The sequence below is a fragment of the Pristis pectinata genome, chromosome 16 (assembly GCF_009764475.1).
Source record: "Pristis pectinata isolate sPriPec2 chromosome 16, sPriPec2.1.pri, whole genome shotgun sequence".
NCBI classification, from domain to species: domain Eukaryota; kingdom Metazoa; phylum Chordata; class Chondrichthyes; order Rhinopristiformes; family Pristidae; genus Pristis; species Pristis pectinata.
Window position 1 is genome coordinate 45333846 of NC_067420.1, and position 19354 is coordinate 45353199.

Genomic DNA, 19354 nt, shown 5'->3' on the forward strand with positions numbered 1-19354 from the left:
ATTAGAACACGGAACAGCACAGGAACAGGCCCTTCCGCCCACAGTTTTGCCAAACTAATTAAGCTAATGATGCCTAGCTAAACCCCTTCTGCCCGCACACAGACCATCTCCCTACATTCTCTGCACATTTGTGCACCCATCAAAGAGCCTCTTAAACCCCTTGATCGTATCTGCCTCCACCCCTGGCAGCACATTCCAGGCACCCACCGCTCTGTGTAAAATACCTGCCCCGCACATCTCCTTTGAACTTTCCCCTCTCACCTTTAATGCATGCCCTTTACTATTAGACATTTTGACCCTGGGAAAAAGATGCATCGTGTTATTTCCCAATGTTCTTTTTACCTTAATAATGGGTCCAACATGCCCCCCCCCCCCCCCCCCCACTGAGGCTAGGTGGGTAACTAAGGCCAACAGGTCAGTGGTTCCCTGGTTCCTCCCTCGGGCCCCACAATCAAGGGAGAGGTAACCACCGGATTCCCCCCTCCCCTCCAGTGCCAACCCTCCCTCAGCACTTAGTTAACGACATACAGAACGTTGCCGTGGGCTCCCTGGAAGTGTCAGCTCTCTGCAACGTACCACAGCCTGTTCCCACAGGGAGACCTCTCCCCCTCGGCTCCCACGGATGTTGGGCACGGCAGTGGTTTAAAGTCGCTTGTCCCTCCATTCCAGTATCCTTCAACCTGCCGCAAATTCACCTCAAACCATCTGTTGCTGTCTCCAGTCTGTGGGGTTGGGATCCCAATCCTTCCACAGGGATTGTGCTCCTTCAGTATCAAGTCAGTCAAAGTTGCAAACTGAAAAATACACCTGATTTTTATTTTGGTTTGTTTCACAGACAGAACAAATTTTGTGAGGGGATGGGGTGCTGGGACTGCAACTGATCCCTTCACCACAACCCTGTTACCACAGCACGGACCCTCTACTCCACCCCGTTCTCTTGCCCTACCCTCAACTTGCTCACTTCACCCCTTCTCATCCGTTCTCCCACAGAGGTCAGTGGAAAACCCCCGAGGAATAACTGGGGAACGGGAAGCCCGGCCCAGAGGGATGCTCCTCTGTGGACCTGTGCACACCATTCATTTTCCATTACCCTGGGAAACCTCCAATGCTGAGGCCCTGGACTGATCCCAGCCTGGCCTGAGCTCCAGTCTGTGCCCAGTGATAGTTCATGGCACCTGGAGCAAAAACTCCAACTTTAGGGTTTGAGCAGCTCCTTTTTAAAAAACAAAGTAATTTAAGAAACTGCAGGATATGAAGTTTTTGCACTGTTTCAGAGTCTAGTATCAGAGAAACATCTACTCTGGTTTGGCAGGGGAGTGTCAGCACGGGTCAGACACAGAGTGGGTGGGGGAGAGAAGCAATCCTGATGGTTCGACACCAGGCCAGCACTGGGCACAAGTGTGACCCTCGACAGTGACAACGAGGTGAGGGGCAGCTGTGGCAAACAGGAGGGTCAGGGGCTGGGAGAGAGGGATTATCAGAATTTATCCTCCAGATATGGAAATCACCAACACAAGTAAACCTGCTCACCACATTTTATAAATTACAGTTGCATAAAAATATCAGAAATATCAGCCAGTGTAAAGAGTTGGGTCCAAATCCTCTCAGTTAAAACCAGTTTATCGGGACTCTGTAAGGAGATAGTCACAGGCACCTGCTTGAGCCCACACACCAGTGGCCCTTCTTAGCTCCGGCTACGAGGCTTTACCGAGCTCGATCTTCCTCTGGATGGCCCGGGCAGAATGATAGATCAACGAATCAATCAGACTGGCCACTGCAAGAGAGGCCGAGAGTCACAGGATGGCAGTACCAAGCTTGGTGTGTGTCAGGCATGCTATGTATGAGCACGTGTGTAGGTGTAGATGTGTGTGTTACAACACGTTTAGATGTGTTCCTGTGAGTGTTGCCCAGACGTGCACATCGCACACTCAGGTACAGACCAAACTATCCAACACTGCAGCACCACTTCACTGGTACACCTGGTCTGCAGCACAGTGTGTGTGTGTGTACTGGAGGGTACACCTGCTCTGTAGTACACTGTACCAGCCGACTGCAGTGAGGACAGTCACACCTACATCCCAGACGAGGCTGTGTTCTGCAGGAAGACCTGGGTCAGGCACAGTTCACACGAACACCACCAGCAGGTCCCCTGTTCCCACCGTAACACCACTGTGTTTGCACTGGGGGGAGTGGCTCCAGACAGCCGGGACATCATGTCCCTGTAGCACCACACGGCCCTGCAGTGAGTAATGCAGCCACCCCCGGACCCTGCACAACCCCAGCCGTTACACACCACCACCAGCGTACACCGGGACCAGAGACAAGGTGAGGGTCGCTGCTCCTCTGATGGACAGAGGGAGAGAGCGAGAGCGTAGGGCAGGGAACAGATCCAGGTGCACCAGCTGTGTCCATACCTGTGAAAACCCCTCCGACAATGGCACAGACCCCAGTCAGGAAGTGGGTGAATGATCTGCAACAGAGAACCGAGCCGGGGTCAGTGGTCCGGTCTGCACAGGGAGCCCAGGGTGCTGGGGGCAGAGCGCCCACACCCGATGAAGGGCGCCCCCCCCCCACCATCTGTCCCACTCCCCCCCCCCCCCCCCCCCCCCGTGTCCGTCCCACTCCCCACATCCCCCTGGCGTCCCCACCCCACCCAGTGTAGGGCGCCCCCCGGCATCTATCCCACTCCCCACCCCCCTCCTGGCCTCCCCACCTCACCCACACCTGGTGTAGGGTACACCCCCCCCACACCCCCAAAATCCTGCCCCCCACCCCACCTCTGCTGCCCCCAAACCCTGGCCCCTCCCCCCCTCCCCCCCAAACCGTGCCCAGACCAGGACCACATACCGGTGTTTCTCTGTGAGTTTCACCATCATGGGCGACAACTCGTACAGCACGAAGACCCCCGGCAGTCCCTGGTCTCCCACCAGCCCGTTCGCCACCTTCTCGTGTCGTGTCACCGAGAACTGGTTGGTCCTCACTACCTGGGGAAAGGAGGGAGGTCGGGGTCAGACCCGGACACCCGACTGGGGTGGGGGTGGGGGGGGGGGGAGGAATCACCCTGTGGGAGGGGCGGTACTGAGGGAGGGTCACCCTGTGGGAGGGGCAGCGCTGCGGGGGGGTCACCCTGTGGGAGGGGCAGCGCTGCGGGAGGGTCACCCTGTGGGAGGGGCGGTACTGAGGGAGGGTCACACTGTGGGAGGGGCGGGACTGAGGGAGGGTCGCACTGTGGGAGGGGTGGGACTGAGGGAGGGTCACACTGTGGGAGGGGCAGGACTGAGGGAGCACCGCGCTGCTGTGGTACAGTGTCTGTGACTGAACCAAGGCCTCGGATGTGGATACAGAAGTGAATCTGCTCGACCTCACCTCACCATCCAATTTCACATAAATCGTGGGGACAATCTTCACAAAGTACTGGAACATCATGGAAGCTGGAAGAGATGGAGGCAGGTAAAAGTGGTGCCTGGGTGCGGTCCCTCTGTAACTGTGCACACCACTCCCAGTCCCAGATTCAAGGAGAACCATCCTCTACCCTGCTGAGTCCCTTTAGAACCTGAGGTTTCAACAGGATCAGTTTGAATCATTTCCACTCTTTGAAAGTTCGAAGAATGTGTAAAATCTGTTTGTCACAGAAATCAATCTAGTGAATCCTCACTGATCCAGCTCCGAAGAATGTACTTCCTTTCCAATAAAGATCACCATTGGATTTGTCCCCCTTGCCCCTTCCTGTGCCCAAAGTGTTTCTCTCAGACCCATGTTCAGCGACTTTCGTTCTCTCCATTTAAACAATTTTATTTTTAAAAAGTGGAGAACCACACCTTCCTGGTGTTATAACCCAACTGGCAGTCTCTACCCCACTCGCTGGACGTCTCGATCCATTGTAGTGTGTGCCCTCCCCACCAATCTGCCCCTGGTCAGCAAACTTGGAAACGTTACACTCAGTCCCTTTACCCAAGTCAATGTAGATTGTAAATAGCTGAGGTCCAGGAACAACCCTGAGGAACTCGCTGTTTACCCAGCGTGACAACTTGATGACACCCCTTTAATCCCACTATTTCATTTTGATCCTCTGCCTCGAGTCCTGTCCTGAAACCTTTTCTGCAGCACCTTATCAAATGCCTTTTGGAAATCTAAACACATTTTGCCCAATGGCTCCATGTTATCTATCTGCTTGTCAAATCCTTGAAGCATTTTTGTAAAACTTGTTTTGCTTTCTTTATCTTCCCTGTCAACCTGGAGTACAAGTACATAATTCCCCAAAGAAGGGAACACAAGGAAACAGGGTGGTGAGGAAGGCATTTGGCACGCTTGCCTTCATCAGCTGAGGTACTGAGTACAAGAGTTGGGACATCATGTTACAGCTGTACAGGACATTGCCTTTTCAGCACCTGGAATATTGTGTGTAGTTCTGGTCACCGCACTATAGGAGGCACGGGATTAAGCTGGAGAGAGTGCAGAGAAGGTTCGCAAGGACGTTAGAATGTTCTAGAATCTGCAGCGTCCTGTGTCTCCACTTCACAAGGATGTTGCTGGGATTCGTAGGTTTGAATTACAAGGAGAGACTGGGGCTGTTTTCCCTGGAGCAAAGGAAGTTGAGGTGTGACATGGTAGAGGTTTATAAAATCATGAGGGGCATAGGTAGGGTAGATAGCCAGAGTCTGTTTCCCATGGTCGTGTCCAAAACGAGAGGCCACAGATTTAAGGTGAGGGGGGGGAAGTTTAAATTCAAGTTTACAAGTTTAAGTTTATTGTCATGGGCAAACATATTCAGGGTATAAATGTCATGAAGATCAGCATTTTGTAGCAGCACAGTGCAAAAGGTATATAAATTAATGTAAATTATACATAACCTACATGAAATAAAAGTAAGTAAAGAGAAGTGTGTATCTGGGATGAGCTGTCAGAGGAGGTGGGAGGCAGGAACAGTGACACCAGTTAGGAGGCACCGGGACAGGGATCTGACTGGTGGCAGGCACGGGCGCAGGCATGGACGGGGTGGGCCGAATGGCGTTTCTATAATACTAACCGGCCCAGAGTTTCCAGCTTTCTCCCTCCCTCTTCATGTCTACTGGCATCACATTTGCCGTTTTCCAATCTACTGGGATCTTTCCAGAATCTAGGGAACTTTGGAAGATTACAACTAATGCTTCCACCGTCTCTGCAGCCACTTCTTAGGCCATCAGGTCTGGAAACACATCAGCCCTTAGTCCCAGTAGCTTGCCTTGCCGTTGTCCTGAGTGATATTCGTTGTGTTCAGCTCCTTGCTCCCTCTTCCTTGGTCAGGTTTTAGTTTGCTCCACAGCTACAGGGTAATGGTGTCATGTCCCTGCCAGTCCCTATTTCTCCACTAACTTCCCTGTCTCAGCTTCCTGCGACTAACATACATTTTGTTAAATCTCTTTACATACTTGTTCCTTGTTCATTTATGTTCACTTCTCATTTTCTCCAAGTTTTTTTTGTCATTCTTTGCAATAATTCTACAGAACTTTACTGACCTTGCACCTTATTGCACTGCACTCTGTAGCTATGACAATTTGTACTGTTATTGTTTTTACCTGTACTACCTCAATGCACTCTGTACTAACTCAATGTAACTGCACTGTGTAATGAATTGACCTGTACAATCAGTATGCAGGACAAGTTTTTCACTGTACCTTGGTACAAGGGACAATAATAAGCCAATATCTGTCCTTCCAATCATTCAGCCTGCTGAGTTTATGTTGGCTCTCACACCAGTCTCACTCCCCAGGTGTTTTCTGATAATCTATTCTCATTCAGAATCAGGTTTATTATCCCTGACTTGTATGTTGTGAAATTTGTTGCGTTGTGGCAGCAGTACAGGGCAAAGACATAAAACTGCTGTAAATTACAAAATAAGTGAATAGTGCAAGAATAACGAAGTTGTGCTTTGGGATGTGGGAGGAAACTGGAGCACCCGGAGGAAAGTAACACAGCCACAGGAAGAACATGCAAACTCCATACAGCCCAAGGTCGGGATTGAACCGGGTCTCCAGAGCTGTGAGGTGGCTGCAGTACCTGCAGCACACTGTGCACAATGACAGTAGTATGGGATTCAGATCCATGCTGCATGAATCCAGCCTTAAACCACCTGAGCACACCACCACCTACCTGTGAGCCTGATTCCCCAAATCCACCTGAGCTAATTCTGCCACATGTCAGTGTAATTGCCTTTAGGTGATTGTACCTGCCTCTACCACCTCCTCTGGCAGCTTTTTCCATATACTGACCGCACTGTGAAAAAGTTGTCCCCAGGTCCCCTTTAAATCACTGAAAGTTACCTCACAGGTGAATAGGGTAGTTAAGGAAGCTTATGGGATGTTAACTTTCATAAGTCATGGGATCGAGTTTAAGAGCCGCGAAGTAATGATGCAGCTTTACAAAACTCTGGTTAGGCCACACTTAGAGCACTGTGTCCAGTGCTGGTCACCTCATTATAGGAAGGATGTGGAGGTGTTGGAAAGGGTGCAGAGGAGATCTATCAGGATGCTGCCTGGGTTAGAGAGTATGGATTATGAGGAGAGACTAAAGGAGCTAGGGCTTTACTCATTGGAGTGGAGGAGGATGAGGGGAGACGTGATAGAGGTGTACAAAATATTAAGAGGAATAGATAGAGTGGACAGCCAGCACCTCTTTCCCAGGGCACCAATGCTCAATACAAGAGGACGTGGCTTTAAAGTAATGGGTGGGAAGTTCAAGGGAGATGTCAGAGGGAGGTTTTTCACCCAGAGAGTGGTTGGTGCATGGAATGTGCTGCCTGGGGTGGTGGTGGAGGCTGATACATTGGTCAAGTTCCAGAGATTGTCAGATAAGCATATGGAGGAGTTTTAAATAGAGGGATATGTGGGAGGAGGGGGTAGATAGTCTGAGGTGTGGTTTGAAGGGCGGCACAACATGGTGGGCCGAAGGGCCTGTACTGTTCCACGGTTCTATGACATTTCCGGTTGAAAGTGTCTGCAAAGGCTTCTGCTTCCTACCATTGCTGGGGATAGGGTCTAAAGCCTCCCCCTCACCCTACCTACACCCCTCAGCCTCCCTCACTGCAGGGAAAGTGTTTGTCCGGGGGGGGCGGGACACACACGATGGGCCGAAAGGACCTCGTCCTGAGGACGAGCGGCGCCTGCGCAGCGGAAAGGACGTCGCGTCATATCACGAGACCAGTAAAGCAATCATGTGACCACCATGAGACCCACGTCAAATGACATCACTTCCCGTCCAGGCTAAGATGGCGGCGTGATATTGAGGGACGAGTGAGGGAGAGAGAGAACGGTCGGAGTGAGTGAGGGAGGGAGGGAGTGAGGGAGGGAGGGAGTGAGGGAGGGAGGGGGGGAGGGAGTGAGGGAGGGGGGGGAGGGAGGGAGTGAGGGAGTGAGTGAGGGAGTGAGTGAGGGAGGGGAGGGGAGGGGAGGGGGGGGGAGGGGAGGGGGGGGAGGGGAGGGGGGGGAGGGGGGGAGGGGAGGGGAGGGGGGGGAGGGGAGGGGGGGGAGGGGGGGGAGGGGAGGGGGGGGGAGGGGGGGGAGGGGAGGGGAGGGGGGGGGAGGGGAGGGGAGGGGGGGGGGAGGGGAGGGGAGGGGAGGGGGGGGGGAGGGGGAGGGGAGAGGACGGGGGAGGAGGGGAGCTGGGGTTGGAGACCTGGTGACTGAAGCTGGCACTGAGTGAGAGGGGCTGGAACTGGTCTCCATCAGCAGAGGGCCACGGGGGAGCTGGAGTTTGCCCATCTTCGTCATGTCCCTGCCCTGTGGGTGGACACAAGGGTCAGGGTTGTGGGTGGCCGTGTTCACTAGTGCTGAGGGAGCTCCTGCTGGGAGGAACCATCCGTTTATGGTGCTCAGTGACCATCCTGCCCTCTCCTAGATGCCAGTCACTGTGGGACCGTACGGGCAATCGCAGCCTAGCTGTTTCGACAGGGTTAAGATGGGGTTCATGATGGGCTGCGCAGTTGGCATGGCAGCTGGAGCACTGTTTGGCACCTTCTCCTGCCTCAGGTCAGTAAATCACTGCAAACGTTTTTTCAAACTACAAACAAGCACAAACCTTTTCATCTGCAGACTGCCTGCCCCATGTCTCCAGACACAAGCTTGGGCCCTTTCTGCCCTGTTATTGTTGGATGGATGGCTGTCAGTGGCTGGCCATTGCCAGACAATCCAGCTCTTGCCCCTCCAAGAAGCAGTGAGCTCAAATCTGAGCTGCAGCTCCGCGTGACGTCAGTGCCAATAATCAGGTGCCAACTGTTCACTGCTGCAGGTCGGTGATCTCTGAGAAATAAAGTGATGTGGAATGATCAGCCTGCAGTGTTCATGCTCCATGCAGACAGGGGTTTGCCTACTTCCACAGCCTCCCAGAAAGGCAGCCTTGCCTCAGCAGCATGGACGTTGGGAGTGAGAGTAACCCCAAGGCCCAATGGTGTTTGCTGCTGACAGCAACTACAGCTTGAATTAAATATTAAATCAAAGTCAGAGTAATACAGCATGGAAACAGACCCTTTGGCCCAACTTGTCCTATTTGCCCAAGTTTAGCCCATATCCCTCTAAAACATTCCTATCGACATGCGTCTCAACTACTTCCTCCAGCAGCTCGTTCAATACACCCACCACCCTCTGTGTGAAAAGCTTGCCTTTTACGTTTAAAAGGTTTAAGGTCCCCTTTAAGGACCCTTAAAAGGTCCCCTTTAAACCTTTCCCCTCTCACCTCAAACCTGTGCCCTCTAGTTTTAGACTTATTGTCTCTCTGCCCAAAGCTGACTTATAATGAATATCTAAAGTTCAAAAAGCATCCTGAGATACTGTGCTGCACTAGAGATCGATAACCAAGTTCTGGGTGAAGTGAGCATCATCAAGCAGGTGCATTTACCCACTGGGCAGTTCTGGGCCTTCCTCTAAATCTACTCTACTTCCCTGCCCATTTGGAGCCATAGATAGGGTAGATAAGGACAGAAGAAATAGCAGGAGTCAGCCATCCGGCCCGTTGAGCTTGCTCCGCCATTCAATAAGATCATGGCTGATCTGGCCGTGGACTCAGCTCCACCTACCTGCCTTTCCCCCATAACCCTCAATTCCCTTACTATGCAAAATTCTAACTGTGTCTTAAATATATTTAATGAGGTAGCCTCTACTGCTTCTATGGTCAGAGAATTCCAGAGATTCATTTCTCTCTAGGAAAAGCAGTTTCTCCTCATCTCCCTCCTAAATCTATTCTCCTGAATCTTGAGGCTATGGTCAGAGGGGTGTCAAAAACAAGGTTTTAGGTTGAAGGTGAGGAGGAGGAGCAGCAGCATTTTTAAAGGGGATCTTTTTTTTACATAGTGGTTGATATCTGGAAAATACTGCCAGTGGAGGTGGAGGAGTCAGATACAATCACTGTTTGAGGCATTTAGACAGATACATGCGAGGCAGAGGAGGACACGGTCCCAATGTGGGCAAGTGGGAGTAGCGTGGATGGGCGAGAAGGTCAGTATGGACCTGGTGGGCTGAAGGGCCTGTTTCTGTGCCGCATGACTATTTTTTGCAATGTGACCGGCCACAAGCCTTGGTTTAGGCTGAAGGTCACCCCCTCCGTGGAACCCGAGTATCCATCGTAGCTCCCTTCCGGGAGTGGTCTTCAAACTGATACGCCAGCTCTAAGTGTCATCAACATATGACTTGGACTTTTTCTGGTTGATACCAAACATGACAAACTGGCTATTCTTGTGGTTCAATGAACATAGGCAGGGTGCTTACAGCAGCTGAGAGACTGATCTGTCTCACTGAGGCACCTCCTGACCATCAGTGCTGTCCGGGTGGAGTTTGCACGTCCTCCCTGTGACCACATCCCAGAGGTGTGCTCGTAGGTTAAACAGCCACTAGTGTAGGGTGGTAAGTGGATTGGGTATTGATGGGCACGTAAGGGTGAGTAGGTTACTGGGAGATACGTTATGGAATCGGACTAATGTGCACATTGAGCAGGCATAGACCTGATGGGCTGAATGGCCCTCTCCTATGGTGTAATTGAATATTAAACACAATCATGTGGTGCACAAATCTCCTTTTGCTTGGTTCTAGGCTGGGGCTGAGGGGCCGAGAGCTGCTGGGGGGAGTCGGGAAGACCATGATGCAGAGTGGAGGCACGTTTGGAACCTTCATGGCGATTGGAATGGGAATCAGATGCTGACAGTTCCACACCATGTCACCTTATGCCTGAGATTAAGCTGTAGTAATAATGGAGAATAAAGTATGATTTGCTGTTTAATCAAATTGTGAGAGTTGGAAGGTTTGTCACTGAACATTTTACTGATTTGGGTGGCAGTGGCAGGACCAGAGGAGCACAAGTGTTTGTCAGTGGCGTCTGTTGGTGGGGAAAGCTGTTACCTCACGGGGAATGTTCGAGGGTTGAGGCCTGAGACCAACTGGTGGAACTGGCAGACGTTACTTGTAGAATTCAGTGGGAAGAGTTAAGTGGAGCAATGAACAGAAAGGTACAACCTTGAAGGGTGTGCAGGGCAACGAGCTGGGGGTGGCCAGGAACTGAAGAAGGAAGGTTTTTTAATAAAAAGCACACTTAGTCCTTTAATAAACTGGCAGTGCCCATTAAAGAAAACACCCCTGGAGTATTTGTGGGGAGGGTGACAACAAGTTGGAGAAGGTGCAGAGCAGAGTTAGCAGAACAGCTGTTGGGAAGTGTGGAGGGTTGTTACAACAGAGGACAAGTGTAAATAAGTGGTTTTGAAGAATGAAGAGCAGGTGACCAGATGACAGAGTTCCAGTGACTGGGCAAGACGATAGTGTTGTGATCTGGGACATGCTGCCGGAAGGCATGGTGGCAGCAGATTTGGTCAGAACTTCCAAAAGTGAAGTTTTTGGACATCTTGCAGGAAGTGTTCAAGGTGTGGGATGGATGGGAGATCCTCAGAACCATGCCCCAACTGCAACAAGCTGACGTTAAGCCTACTTCTCGCACTGCTTTAATATGTTGGTGCTCAGAAATGAAGAGTTTTGTGCCTCGTTGTTAACTCTAGCCTTGGCCTGAAACCTGGACATAATCGATTCTTCACCTGCAACACTTTTTGGAGTTTCTCTGCACTCTGGAACCATCCTACTTACCCTGGTATGCAGTTACGTTGCTTCCATCGAGAGGATTGATTATTCCTGGATAATCACTGCCAAAGGAGAGGTGCTTGATGTAGTGGGTCATGTTTATCTGGAGGAGAAAGCGCAGACTACATTACTCCTTAAGCATATTCCACAACAGGATGCTTCAGCAGATCTCCCCGTGGTAGAAACACTGAATGGCCTCCAGTGTTGCACTGCTCCCCGACTGGCAGCCATGCCTTCAGCTTCCTTCACATTAAGCTCTAGAGGTCTCCCTTCCAGTAAAAAATGTTTCTCTTTCAGCAAGCCCTTTGTCTCAGTATCGCCTGGTTGTCTACTGTCAAATTCTGTTGGGTGACAGGACCGAGCAGATTGAGATGTAACTAGTACAGCAGATAATGGAGATACCAGTGGATGTGGATTTTCAGAAAGCTTTTGATAAAATCCCACACAAGTTGGTTGGTCCACAGTCATAAAGCAGGTGGAATTAGGGTGATATATTGATCTGAATTGAGAACTGATTATTGGACAAAGTCCGATTAGATTGACCCTTCTCAGGTTGTCAGGCTGTGACCAGGGAAATCACAGGGATCAGTGCCCAGCCCTCAGCTCTTCTCAGCGACATCAATTGACTAAGGACCAATTGTCTTATTTCCTGATGATACAGAACTGGGTGGGTTGTGAATCACCTTGGGGGCTGTGGACAAGCTGAGTGAGTGGGTGAGGACATAGCAGGTGGAATATAATGTGAGGTTATCCACTTGGGTGAACATAATGGAAAACCAGTATTTGATTGGGTAGTGCTGATGTTGAAAGGCACCTGGATGTGTTGTACACTTAGCCAACATGTGGTCAGCAAGGAAAGTGCTACAGTTGCACAGGTGGTACAGAGGAGAAATGTCTTCATTCAGGTGGTGAGCCTTTGGAACTCTCTACTTGAGAGGGCTGTGGGGGCTCAGAAGTAAGCAATGTGAGGGTGGTGCTAAGGTTGAAGATTGGCCACGGTTGTAGTCCACTGTCCTTCTCAGCAAGCCGCACAACCTCACTGAGGGAAGTCAGCAAAGCTCCAGATGCAGTTTAACACGGCTGCCCTGTACAGGTGCTTGGACCACACTGCTAACCACTGACAAGGTATTGGACTAATTTGGGAGTTTTGCTTTGATGCTCTAAGCTGCAACGTGTAAACCCAATTCAACAAAAACCATACAGATGGGAGCTTTGAATTTTACCTACATTGTCCAGTCCGAACGTTTGCAGGTCATGAACTGGGAGAGAAAAGGGGAAGGAAAAAAAACAGAATTAGAAGCTGTAGAGACCCACAACATTTAATATTTAACTAAGCATGGGAAAGACCAGGGATGGAGGACTATGGCTGTGTGCTGGACAACGGGACGGATACAGAGAGGTACTGGATGGCAGGATGGGATGGGGGGGGGGGGTGGGGGGCGTGGTTGGAGGGACTGCTTCCATGCTCTGAACAACATTAGTGGCCCCTCAATAAGCATCTGATTATTCAAATCCATTGTTTGGTTATTCAATCATCAATATTTACTGATATCACCAAATTATATCGTCCTGGTGAGCAGTGACCGACGGGGGAGGGGAGGGGTGGTGACCGGTGAGCAGTGACTGCGAGGGTGGTCCATTTTGCACTGTTAGTCTGTAACTTGAACCAAAGTTGTATAATCACTGTACAGAAGCGAGCTGGTTAATGTTGCAGACACAAGGCCATTTGCTTCACATTCATTAGTTTTTGTTAATGATGCTCTGCATGCACACACATTCCTGAACACCAGCAGTGAGAGCACAAGCACCAGTGATCACACCAGCAGATCCATTCTGCGAATAGTTACTGACCCACTCAAGGCCAGCAGGCTAGTGGCATTGTAGACCAGCTACTGAGCCGGTGACTGAGGGCCCACACATTGTAGACCTGCTACTGAGCCGGTGACTGAGGGCCCACACATTGTAGACCTGCTACTGAGCTGGTGACTGAGGGCCCACACATGCACTGTTGTGGTGAAAGCCCTGGTGTCTGTCACAGGAGCAGACACACCCATGCAGCCTGCTATTCCATGTGATCAACTCCATCAAGCTATTTGCTGAGCAGACTCTGCCAGGGACACTAGTTATGATTGGCAGCATTATCTGCATCCAGGGAACTTGTAGATTAAACTCATGGCCACCGTTAGGACATAGAACAGTATAGCATAGGAACAGACCCTTGGGCCTGCCATGCCTGTGCTCACCATGATACCAAATTAAAACCAATCCCATCCGCCTGCACATGGTCTCTATCCCTCCATTCCATGGCAGTTCATGTACCTGTCCAAATGCCTCAAACTATGCTATTGGTATCTGCTTCCACCACTTCCCCAGCAGGCAGGCAAGCAGTCCCAGGCACCTACCTCCGTGTGCAAAAAACCCAACCTCAAATCTCCTTTAAACTTTCCCCCTTTCACTAAAAACAATGACCTCTAGTATTTGACATTTCCATCCTGCAATAAAAACATTATCTATGCCTCCCGTAATTTAGTAAACCTCTATCAGGTCACCCATCAACCTGTGGTGCTCCAGGGAAAACAATCCTAGTTTGTCCAACCTCTCCTTATAGCTCATACTCTCTACTCCAGGCAACCATTGGAACCTCTTCTGCACCCTCTCCAAAGCCCCCACATCCTTCCTGTCATGTGGCGACCAGAACTGCAAGCAATGCTCCAAATGTGGCCTAAATTTTATTTAGTTGCAACTTGACTTTCCAACTTTTATACTCAACACCTCGACTGATGAAGGCGAGCCTGCCGTATGCATTCTTTACCGCCCTATCGACCTGTGTTGCCACTTCCAGGGAGCTATGGCCTTGCACCCCAAGATCCCTCTGTACATGGATGCTCCTTAAGGGGAGGTAGAATTGAGAAAGAATGTTGGAGAGTAAAATAAATTGCCACAGGGTGAAGAAAGCCTGTGTCACAGCAACTTAGTCTCCTCCATTTGCTCCATCCGAACACCATCAGTAAAAACTGGTCAAATCTGCAGGTGGGGCACAGATCCTGGGGAGCATCTGGGCGAACTGGACCTGTCCCCACAGGTACTGAACCAGTGTCACAGTAACACACCCGTCCCCACCAGTACTGAACCCTGTCCCCACCGGTACTGAACCAGTGTTACAGTAACACACCTGTCCCCACCAGTACTGAACCACAGTGTTAAAGGAACACACCCGCCCCCACCGGTACTGAACTGGCATTACAGGAATACACCTGCCCCACCAGGACATATACCAGTTACACAGTGACAGCTGCGTGCCCTACAAGTCTCAGCACCAGACTTGCAGTGACAGAATTTCTCCCATTGTGCTGTAGCAGTGTTGGTGACCAACCTGTATCCACAGCACTGTATATGCTTTACAGAAGACTGTAGACACAATACTGTACCCAGCATTGCACAGTGGCAGTCCTGTACCCCAGTGCACTACTGTACCCCAGCAGTACACATCCGATCTCCCACTGGACAACGAAGGCAGAATCACTACTTTAGCTGCAGGTGTTTCTCTGGTGTGTGGCAATAAATTGAAATGTACCCAGCCACTCACTGTTCACAGAATTTCCATCACACTGCACACATCCATGGTATGGTGGTTAACACACAGCACAGACGGGGGACAGACAGAGCAAACGGGTTTAGTGAAATTGTTCCACGGGCATCCAAGCACGAGCTTACACAGTGGAGGACTATGAAAGGTTTACAGAAGTGAACAGAATCCAGAATTAGTCACTTACTCTCAACAGCATGTACTGCAAAGGAGAAAAGAAACAATGTTTAAAAGTGGAAAAGCATCACAGAACAAAGGCAGAAACCCCATTACATCCTGGAGAACAAGCACACCAGCACAGGGACACTGGAGGATCCTGAAACACCAGGCACACCAATGGAAGCCACTTCTTGTGTATGACACATGTGGGCATCACCGAGTACTTCACTCGCTCCTCACTTCAGTCCCGGTTCCTTCCATCTCTGCCCACGGAAAACTCCCCCAGTCACAGGAACACAGTCACCCGTGCCTGCCCACCGTTCAACATGGCCATGGGCCAATTTACACACTAACCCCATATGCCTTCGTACACTTATCATCCAAACATCTATCCAACTCTGGCTCGAATACACTCATCAACCAGGCTTCCAACGATTCACCAACCTCTGGGCAACGACATCCCTTCTCAGCTCAATCCTGAATGGCCACCACTTATTCTTAGACTGTGACCCTGAGTTCTGGACTCAGCCCAGGGAAACATTAAGCCTACATCTCCCATCGTGCCCTTTTACATTAGATTACTGCTCATTCTTTTCAACTTTACAGTGCAGACCCTGTGTGTGTAACCTTTCCTGGTAGTCAAATCCCCAGTCCCAAGAATCAACCCGGTGAACCTCTGCTGCACTCACCCCATCACACGTATATTCTAGAGTCATACAGATGTACAGCATAAAGAACAGGCCCTTCAGCCCACCACGGCTATACCGACCATCCTGTCTATCTACACTAATCCCACCTGCCTGCATTAATTCCATCTCCCTCTGTGCCCTGCTCATTCAAGCACCTGTCCAGATGCCTCTTAAATGTTGTTACTGTTCCTGCCTCCACCTCCTCCTCTGACAGCTCATTCCAACTACTGTGTGTGAAAAATTTACCCCTCAGATCCCCTTTAAACTTCCTCCCTCTCACCTTAAACCCATGCTCTATTGTTTGACACTCCTACCATGGGAAACAGGCTACCTATCCTATCTGTGCCTCTCAACTTTATATACCTCTATCACGCACCTCTCAACCTCCTTTGGTCCCTAGGTAGGGAGACCAGACGTACACAATATCCCTGGCTCCCCCTTATTCATCCCTCTTCCCCGTTAGTTGTTTAACTGTCACCACCATTCACAACTAGATGCGGTGGAACTGCTGGTTAGCACACACGTAATCTGGTGTTGCAGATTCACTGGTTTACATTAAATTGCAAATTAAAGCGTTGGCATAGATGTTATTTTGACTTGAAAAGAACTAAGTTTGAATTTCTTTGATAATCAATCGAAGAATTTCAGTTTACATTTGAAGAACAGCACTTAGTTTTAAATCAATGAAGCTTTTCAAGGTATTTGAATTGGAATTCAGCTAGAAATTCCCTTTCTTTCAGGCAATTTAAATTATGTTGCTTTATTTAGAAATAGTTTGAGCAAGCATTGTTTAATGTGATGACAGCAAGTCTGATACCCGATGTTCCTCCACATGCAACTCTCAAATCCAGTTCTCAGCATTTGTACATTGGGTTGACAGGAAGAATGAAATCAACAGGAGTTACGATTTTGACCCTCATGCGGCTGCCCCCAGAACACTCTACGCAAAAAGATGCATTTCACTGTGTGTTTCGATGTACGTGTGACTAATAAAGATATCTTATCTGCTTGACACTTGAAGGATCACTTGGCTTTAGTCAATGTCTTTGTAAAAATCGTACAAATACTCCACCCTCCTGTCTAGCTTTTATACGTAAACATGAAAAAGTTTTCACTTGGAATTATTTCTCCTTCACTTATGTTGAGTGTTTTATTTTAAGGTCATTAGGAAAGGCACTTGAAGAAGCAAATAATGATGTAATCATTTTTGACAGCACGATCCCTTTAGAATCATACAGCATGGAAACAGGCCCTTCGGCCCGACTTGTCTATGCCAACCGAGATGCCTATCTACTTCTCACCCCACATGCCTGCATTTGGCCCACAGGCCTCTAAACCTTTCCTATCCACGTACCCGTCCAAATGGTTTTTAAACGCTGTGGTTGTACCTGCCTCACCCACTTCGTCTGACAGCTCATTCCATACACCCACCAGTCTCTGTGTGAAGAATTTGCCCCCCAGATCTCCTTTAAATCTTTCCCCTCTCACCTTAAACATGTTCCCCCTAGTTTTAGACTCCTTTACCCTTGGAAAAAGACTGTGGACATCTACCCTATCTATGCCCCTCATAATTTTACAAACCTCCACAAGGTCACCCCTCAGCCTCCTATGCTCCAGTGAGAACAATCCCAGCCTGTCCAATGTCTCCTTGCAACTAAAGCCCTCCATTCTGGTGAATCTCTCCTGAACTCTTTCTAGTACTACCACATCCTGCAGTGTAGTGACCAGAGCTGCAATATGACATCCAACTTTTATACTAAATACTCCTGCCCATGAAGGCAAGCAAGCTAAATGCTGCCTGAATGACCCTGTCTACCTGTGTTGCCACTTTCAGACAGCAATGGACTTGCACCCCAAGGTCCCTCTGTACATCAATGCTGCTGTTTACTGTACATGTCTGGCTGATATTAGACAACCCAAAATGCATTACCTCACACTTGTCTGGATTAAACTCCATCTGCCAGCACTCTGCCCAACTTTCCAGCTGATCTATGTCCCTCCATATCCTTAGACAATCATCCTCACCATCTACAACTCCAGCAATCTGTGTTGTCAGCAAACTTACTCAGCAGACCACAGACATTCTCGCTGAAATGGCCAAAGGTTCCAGCACTGATCCATGTAGTACCCTGCTTTATTTGTTCTCTGTTCTGGTTTAGGTAACAAAATAATTATCAGAATGAACTGTGAGATTGTGATGACCTGGATTTCACTGTGGCATGAATTTGTTGTAAACTATACGAGTTCCCAGTTACAGGTCACATGGTTTGATAGTGCAAAGTGCTGGGTGCTTACAGGGACTGAGGATCCTTGTACACAAACCACAGAGTTAGCAGGCAGCTACCACAAGCATTAAGGCAAACAGTCTGTTGGCCTTTATAGCAAGACAATTTGACTACAAGAGTGAGGACATTTCACTGAAATGATGCAGGACCCTGCTGGGATGGCTGTGGAATATTGTACTGGATGGTCTCCCAGTAGTGGAACTAAGGTTCACTAGATTGATTCCTGGTTTGGCAGGGATTCTCCTGTGAGGAGAGATTACGCAGATCAAATCTGTACTCCCTCGACTTTAGAAGAATACCAAGTGCCTTCCTGGTAATATGGAAGATTCCTACAAAGCTCGACAGGGTAAGTGCAGGGACGATGCTCCCTCAGGGTTGGCTGTCTGGAATGGGAGAAAAATTCCTCACCCAGAGGGTAATAAAACTGGGAATTCTCCAGCCAAGGGTGATGTGGACGCTCAGTTGGTGAGTTTATTCAAGACAAAGGTCAATGGATTTTTAGATATTAAGAGAATCAAGGGATATAGACTTAGTGCGGAGAAATGGTGCCATAGTGGCAGAACTAGCACGAGGGGCTGAATGGCCTCCTCCTGCTTCCATTTCTGATGCGCTTACACATTAAAAATTGTGAGGTTTGATCCTACATTTAATTATTCAAGTTACAAATTTTCAATAGATGATGGAATTCTATTCATTTAACACAATATTTTACTGCAGCAAATTGCTATATAATTAAAATGGAGATTAATTTCATGGCTTTGTTACCGTGAACGTGTTTAAGTTAATAAAGATGTTAATACTTCTGTTGTCACTTCTAAGGACAGCATCTGTGCAAGTTTAAATGATCCCACAGTTGAAATGGATGCATTAAAAGACTGAAGTATCTCTGCCATTTGACAGCCATTTGTACATTATTCATGAGGTGAAGAGTGCCTTGTGATTTTATTTTACAAGGGAAAATTTCACCTAGCTACAGAAATTAATGGGAATTTAAGAAACATAGAAAACCTACAGCACAATACAGGCCCTTCGGCCCACAAAGTTGTGCCGAATGTGTCCCTACCTTAGAAATTACTCAGCTTACCCATAGCCCTCTATTTTTCTCAGCTCCATGTACCTATCCAACAGTCTCTTAAAAGACCCTATTGTATCAGCCTCCACCACCGTTGCCGGCAGCCCATTCCATGCACTCACCACTCTGAATAAAAAACTTACCCCCTGACATCTCCTCTGTACCTACTCCCCAGCACCTTAAACCTGTGTCCTCTTGTGACAACCATTTTAGCCCTGGGAAAAAGCCTCTGACTATCCACACGATCAATGCCTCTCATCATCTTATACACCTCTATCAGGTCCCCCCTCATCCTCCGTCGCTCCAAGGAGAAAAGGCCAAGTTCACTCAACCTGTTTTCATGTGGCATACTCCCCAATCCAGGCAGCATCCTTGTAAATCTCTTCTACACCCTTTCTATGGCTTCCACATCCTTCCTGTAGTGAGGCAACCAGAACTGAGCACAGTACTCCAAGTGGGATCTGACCAGGGTCCTA

At 49.2% G+C, this 19354-nt stretch overlaps 2 protein-coding genes across 4 annotated transcripts in view; one reads left to right on the forward strand and one right to left on the reverse strand.

Moving 5' to 3' along the window:
* Positions 1 to 425: 425 nt before the first annotated feature.
* The window catches only part of ergic3 (ERGIC and golgi 3), a 32482-nt gene continuing 13553 nt past the window's right edge, over positions 426 to 19354 (reverse strand). The window contains 7 exon segments of the mRNA XM_052031192.1: positions 426 to 1774; positions 2415 to 2470; positions 2848 to 2984; positions 3367 to 3431; positions 11094 to 11190; positions 12315 to 12346; positions 14861 to 14875. Of these exon segments, the coding sequence (XP_051887152.1) occupies positions 1695 to 1774; positions 2415 to 2470; positions 2848 to 2984; positions 3367 to 3431; positions 11094 to 11190; positions 12315 to 12346; positions 14861 to 14875 (482 nt within the window). The 3' untranslated portion in view covers positions 426 to 1694.
* On the forward strand, positions 7199 to 10247 carry romo1 (reactive oxygen species modulator 1). 3 transcript variants are annotated; one of them, XM_052031193.1, is made up of 3 exons: positions 7199 to 7293; positions 7873 to 8003; positions 10056 to 10247. In XM_052031193.1, exons 2-3 carry the CDS (start codon positions 7873 to 7875, stop codon positions 10162 to 10164), a joined length of 240 nt encoding a protein of 79 aa, XP_051887153.1. In that variant the 5' UTR covers positions 7199 to 7293; the 3' UTR covers positions 10165 to 10247. The 3 variants fall into 3 exon arrangements, with proteins under 3 accessions (XP_051887153.1, XP_051887154.1, XP_051887155.1); XM_052031194.1 differs by having other exon boundaries at positions 7258 to 7305; XM_052031195.1 differs by lacking the exon at positions 7199 to 7293 and adding an exon at positions 7384 to 7402.

Coding starts and splice junctions, on each gene's coding strand:
- romo1 (XM_052031193.1), top strand. CDS start 7,873: ATGCCAGTCACTGTGGGACCGTACGGGCAATCGCAGCCTAGCTGTTTC. Junction 8,004..10,055: donor GGCACCTTCTCCTGCCTCAG/GTCAGTAAATCA, acceptor GCTTGGTTCTAG/GCTGGGGCTGAGGGGCCGAG.